This window comes from Pipistrellus kuhlii, unplaced genomic scaffold, assembly GCF_014108245.1.
Source record: "Pipistrellus kuhlii isolate mPipKuh1 unplaced genomic scaffold, mPipKuh1.p scaffold_m20_p_4, whole genome shotgun sequence".
NCBI classification, from domain to species: Eukaryota; Metazoa; Chordata; class Mammalia; order Chiroptera; family Vespertilionidae; genus Pipistrellus; species Pipistrellus kuhlii.
Genome location: NW_023425540.1, coordinates 1166126 through 1172125, shown reverse-complemented (window position 1 = coordinate 1172125; position 6000 = coordinate 1166126). Strand labels below are relative to the sequence as shown.

The 6000-nt window shown below is 67.4% G+C and overlaps 1 protein-coding gene across 2 annotated transcripts in view; it reads right to left on the bottom strand.

Annotated features, from left to right (window-relative positions):
* Positions 1-1595: 1595 nt before the first annotated feature.
* ARL15 (ADP ribosylation factor like GTPase 15) overlaps positions 1596-6000 on the bottom strand; it is a 93978-nt gene continuing 89573 nt past the window's right edge. Inside the window, exon 6 of one of the 2 annotated variants that reach the window (XM_036410822.2) lies at positions 1596-2536. In XM_036410822.2, coding sequence (XP_036266715.1) covers positions 2384-2536 — 153 coding nt within the window. In that variant the 3' untranslated portion in view covers positions 1596-2383. The remainder of the gene's footprint in view (positions 2537-6000) is intronic. The other variant, XM_045571648.1, reaches the window with a different exon arrangement.

The following is a 6000-nucleotide window of genomic DNA, read 5'->3' as shown; positions in this document are numbered from 1 at the left end:
CGGCAGGGACACAGCCCCGCGCGGAGGCGCAGTGGTCCAGAAGGCACCGGGACTCCCGGCCACGTGACGGCAGGACGGCCGGAGGGAGGGACACGGAGCAGGACGCTCCGGACGCCCACGGGCACCTGTGGCGCTGGCTGCATGGGCTCCGGACACGGCTTCCCCCGAGATTTCCGACCGCGCACATTCCAGGAGACGGGCAGGAGCGCCAGACGGAGCCCCTGACGGTGTGAGGCATCAGGCGTCAGACAGGAGCTGGTGAGCAGCTGCCGGGGCGCTGCTGGATCGTGCTTCCCGCCAGAGGGTGGGCAGGCGGGTGGCGGGCAGACAGCAGCCGCTGCGGAGGCACGCCGTGTGCACACACACACATGCACAGGCGCACACATACACACACAGGCGCGCACACACTCTCACAGGCACACACGTGCGCATACACACACATGCATGCACAGGCACACACATACACACACAGGCGCGCACACACTCTCACAGGCACACACGTGCGCATACACACACACATGCACAGGCACACACAGGCACACACACAGGCACACATACACACAGGCACACACACACACACATGCACGGGAAGTCATGGAACAGATGGCTGCGGGCAGTCAGCCGCCTCCAGACGCCACCTGCAGGTAATGAGGCTGCGGAGGAGGCGCGCCGTGAACACGCACACACACACACACAGGCACACACGTGCGCATACACACACACACAGGCACACACAGGCACACACAGGCACACACACAGGCACACACAGGCACACATACGCACACAGGCACACACACATACACACACAAGCACACACACGCACGCACGGGGAGTCACGGAGCAGATGGCTGCAGGCAGTCAGCCGCCTCCAGACCTGGCCTGCATGTGATGAGGCTGCGGAGGAGGCCCGGATCTTCCCTCACGTGTCACGGAGGGGAGCACACAGGACAGGATCCAGGACGGGGACGGGCATCGGGGTGAGAGGGCGTGTGCTGCTCGCAGCCGCCGTGTCCAGAGACCACGATGCCGCAGACACACGTGAACACGGATCTCCTGGGTCCGTTCGATTAAGAAAGAGAAAAGCTTGCAGATGATGCTTGAGGTCCCACAGGCGCTGATTTTGTTAAAACCCGCCCACGAGAGGAAGCCACGAAGGCTGCGGGGACACGCCACGCCTCCCGGGGTGTGACGAGGCGTGGCCGTGGCAGTGCGGCCGGCCCCGTGCGGGCTGCAGTGCTGGGGACTCGGCCACGGCCCTCAAACCCCGGAGCAGCGTCCACTGCTCCGGGGAGGGGCAGCTCCTGTCACTGGCCGCTCAGCATCGCAGGTGGTCAAAAATGTACAAAACGTGCCAAAGAGCATCTCAACTATAAACCTCAGCAGCCTGATGGCTCCTGATTTGGAAAGGATCGAAGGTGCCATGTGCCAGGAAGCTGTCCGCTAATCTCTAGGCAATGTCAGTCCTGCTGGGAGGGTGCACGGAGACCCCTGAACATCGGGGTTCACACTGGACACGCAGACACGCCTGTGCACCGAATGGGGACGCGGCAGGCCCCGCCGAACTGCGTGAGCATGTGAGGACTGACAGACACGGACTCTGGCCAGTCACTCCACACCGGCTCATCCCATGGGCGGCACGCACCAGCCTCGGGCGGGTGGCTGTTAAAAATGCTATCTGTTACCGGAAAACTTATTTTTTCTATTTTAATCAGAAACGAGATCTTTTAGAAAAAGACAGGACAGTCAGCGGCGGCTTGGCTTGTGCGGGGCCCTCTTCCCATCGGAACCGCGGAGAACGCGGCCAGGGACAGAGCAGGGAGCGCGGACGGAGACGCCGGTCCCGTCCCTGAGTCCTCCAGCTCGCCCCCCGCGGGACCGCCATGCTGACGCGGGGAATGGAATTTCCGGGGCTCACTTTCCCCCCATGATCTACGAGAATACAAAAAGCTAAAAAATACAACCACAGAGCGTAACGAACAACCCCCCGGGAGATGCTGAGGAGGAGACGGGGTCCGGGGAGCCCGTCACCGAGCACGGCGCCCCCCACGGGCTCGGAGAGAGGGCTCCGGGCTCCTGGCGCCTCCTGGCGGGGCGCGGAGCGGAGAGACGCGCGGAGACGGTTCGTGGCCAGGAGAGAGCCGCGTCTCCCGGTAGTGTGTGCTCGTCCTTCATGCCGCCGATCGCTGCTGGGAGTGCGTTCGCTCCGGGGCCGGGATGAGTCTGAGACGACGGGAGAACAGACGCCGAGCCATGACGAGGGCGCCTCACCCACAGGGCACGGTGGGCACCGGCCCGAGGCCCAGGCCCGAGGCCCGGCCACTCATCCTCCGGCAGGACCCGCTCCAGCCGCTCCCGTCCTCCGAGCCCGGCCCCCTCCGGCCGCTCACACCCGGGCGGCCTCCTGGTCCTTCTCCTCCAGCAGCTGGATGAGCCGGGAGAAGCTGTCCTTCAGCGCGGCCACGTCGCCCAGCGAGCAGGGCTGCAGGATCCAGCGCTGCCCGCGCGCCAGCGGCTCCAGCTCGAAGTACTTCTTGACCTGGAGGGACGGAGGAGACGGCCTGTCAGTGACCGGGACATTCTCACACCCACAGGTGAGGGGGGAGCGGGGAGGGGCTTCGGGGAGACCCGGCCCAAACGGGGTGCCCAGACTTTCCAGAAACCATCACGGCTGTGGTTAGAATGTGTGTGCGTGCGTGTGTGTGTGTGTGTGTGTGCGTGTGTGTGCGTGTGTGTGCGTGTGTGTGTGTGTGCGTGTGTGTGTGTGCGTGTGTGCGCGTGTGTGCGTGTGTGTGCGCGTGTGCGTGTGTGTGTGTGTGTGTGTGTGTGGCGGCCAGGAGTGTTTCTTTTTCATTTTTCTTTTTTTAAATATATTTTTATTGATTTCAGAGAGGAAGGCTCCCAGTGAGCGTTCCTAAGAAGCTCCGGTCAGTGGCAACACGGAGTTTCGGTCACGCCTTCTCGCTCGCTTTTCCGTTACTGAGTCCCCGCACCACCAACGCCCGCCCAGCGGCTGCGGCCGGGCCCTGACGCCACGGCTCTCCAGGGCGGCAGACTCGGGCTCCCCCAGCCCGGCCTCACCGTCAGGGCTGTTCCCGTGCCTCCCGCCTCCCCCTGGCGAAGGGTTTCCCATGAGCATTCAGAGTGGGAGGCGGGAGAGACAGAGAAACACCGGCAACCCCCACCAGGGCCGGGGACGGAGCCCCAGCCGAGGGCATCGAACCCAGGACCTTCAGTCTGCGGCCACGCTCTACCCCGAGCCCAACCAGCCAGGGCCGCCGGGTGGCAATGTCTTCGCAGCGTTTGAAAATAAAACCACAGAACGCCGGTGCCGGCCACGCCGCCTGCTGACCACACGGCACAGAGGGGACGCCGATGGAGGGCGTGGGAAAGGCTGCGGCGGTGAGCGAACCGCCTGCCGCCCGGTCTCGCCGCACACCGGGGAGGTGGCCAGAGCCCGTGGCAGGCCCCGCCCGAGGCCCGGGTCCCGCAGGAAGGAGCGGGGAGGCTGGGGACCGGGCGCCAGGCACGCTCCGCCCCTGGACTCAGCTTCCGCTCTGGGTAAACTCACACAACGACCCACTTCTTTAGCTCGTCCTCACCGAGCGTGTTTCCCACAGACGTGGAGTGGGAGGGAGAGGGGGAGGCAGAGAAACATTGACATGAGAGAGGGACACCGACTGGCTGCCTCCTGCACGCGCCAGACCAGAGGTACGTGCCTTGACCAGCATCGAACCCGGGGCCCTTTGGTCCGCAGGCCCACGCCGTGTCCACGGAGCCGACCAGGCTGGGGCCAGCCCTCTCTCCCAGCACCACCCTCTCCCCCCTTATATCAGGCTACCGAGCCAAGGGCTTCCTTAAAGCACGAAGCACGGAAAGACATAATTTATTAACCGGGACTGAAGGGAGTTCCCTAAGCGAGCACATGACTCACCCGCGAGGCCTGCAGGAGGAGGCTTTCCTCTCCTGAAACCGTAACCAGGCTCCTGGAGTCCAGGCCCAGGGGCCCTCCCGCCCCGGACAAGCTGAGCGCCGGAGCGGAGCCCCCTGCCCCCATGTCCCCGCCCCGCCTCTGCCAGCTGGGCTGCAGTGAGGAATTTCACTCTGAATGCCAATGCCGTCTGACCACTGGCTCCAGAGATGTGAGGTTAGCTCTATTCAGCTCGCACCCGAGGGACTGACAGATGGGGAGGGGCTGACCGACGACAGGGGAGCCTCTGCCTGCAGGTTCCTACGTCCCGTCCCCGTCCCCCAGGGATGGACAGCCTCGCTCACCCTCACACGGTGCCCCCTGCCCAGCCCCCTGGAGATGGCCGGAGGCCGCGGCCGGGAAGGCTGCTCTGGGTGGCGGACACCCCCGGGTGCCCGGGGCGCGCAGAGGCCTGGGAGGAGCGGAAGGGGCTGCCCTCCATCAGCCTGAGCCCCTCGGATGGTGGATGAGGATTCTCCCGAGAGGAGCACGGACTGTGACCCTCCTGAGGCTCCCGGGGGGCGCCCCAGACGCGGCCGGCCTGGCCCCCGCTGCCCTGCGCCAGGCGGGCTCCGTGCGGGTCAGACGGGAAACACTGAGCAGACAGACAGGTCCCCTCCCCGGGAGCGTCCCCAGCCCCACGGGACACACGGGTCTGGGGGCTCCAGAGACCGTGAAACGCGCGGAAAACGCGGTGCAGCTGCTCCTGCGGCCGGCGCCCCGCCCCACCCCCCGCCCCGGGGAAGGCCGCTCGGCGTGTGACCTCTGCGGACCGAGGCCAGCTCCCGCCACACGCGGGAAATGTCCAGTGAGCACAGAGACAAATGGGGGGACACAGGACTCCGGTCCTCTTCCTGAGCCCCCAGGACCCCTGAGCCCCCAGGACCCCTGAGCCCCCAGGACCCCTGAGCCCCCTGAGCCCCCAGGATCCCTGTGCCCCCTGAGCTCCCAGGACCCCTGTGCCCCCAGGACCCCTGTGGCCCCTGAGCCCCCAGGACCCCTGTGCTCCCTGAGCCCCCAGGACCCCTGAGCCCCCAGGACCCCTGTGCTCCCTGAGCCCCCAGGACCCCTGTGCCCCCAGGACCCCTGTGGCCCCTGAGCCCCCAGGACCCCTGAGCCCCCAGGACCCTGAGCCCCCTGAGCCCCCAGGACTCCTGAGCCCCCAGGACCCCTGAGCCCCCAGGACCCCTGTGCCCCCTGAGCCCCCTGAGCCCCCAGGACCCCTGAGCCCCCAGGACCCCTGAGCCCCCTGAGCCCCCAGGACCCCTGTGCCCCCTGAGCCCCCAGGACCCCTGTGCTCCCTGAGCCCCCAGGCCCCCTGTGCTCCCTGAGCCCCCAGGACCCCTGTGCTCCCTGAGCCCCCAGGACCCCTGTGCTCCCTGAGCCCCCAGGACCCCTGTGCTCCCTGAGCCCCCAGGACCCCTGTGCTCCCTGAGCCCCCAGGACCCCTGGGCCCCCAGGACCCCTGAGCCCCCAGGACCCCTGAGCCCCCAGGACCCTGAGCCCGGAGGGGCGGAGGCAGCTGGAGGTGGTCTCTGGACCAGAACGCCCGAGGGCAGAGGCTGGCCTGCCCTTTGCCGACCATGGGACCCGGCGTGTCTCCTACCCTCCCTCCGCGAACGATGGTGGTGGGAGGAGCACGCAGCCCAGCTGCCCTGGCAGACGGCCAGCCCCGGTCAGCACAGGCGTGGCCCCTTCCCTTCCCGCCACGCAGCCCAGAGCCACACAGAGAGCGGTGCACTTCCTGCACGTCCCCCCACGCCCTCCAGCACCGGCCCCGACGGTGCCGGAAAACGGGACCAGCCGGCACGGCGACCGGCCTCGGGCTCCAGCACCACGAGCTCCAGCAGGCGGGTCTGGTCCCCGCGCTCGGGGGGGCCGGGCACACCGGGCCCTGCGCACTGGGGGGCTGCGGGGCCCGGGGGACGCTCAGGTTCGGGCACGCCCTCCGCACGGCTCGCGGCGTGGCTGCCTCCGCTGTGGCCGTGTCACCGGCACACGTGGCTGCGACCAGCCCGCCCTCCTGCCCTCGG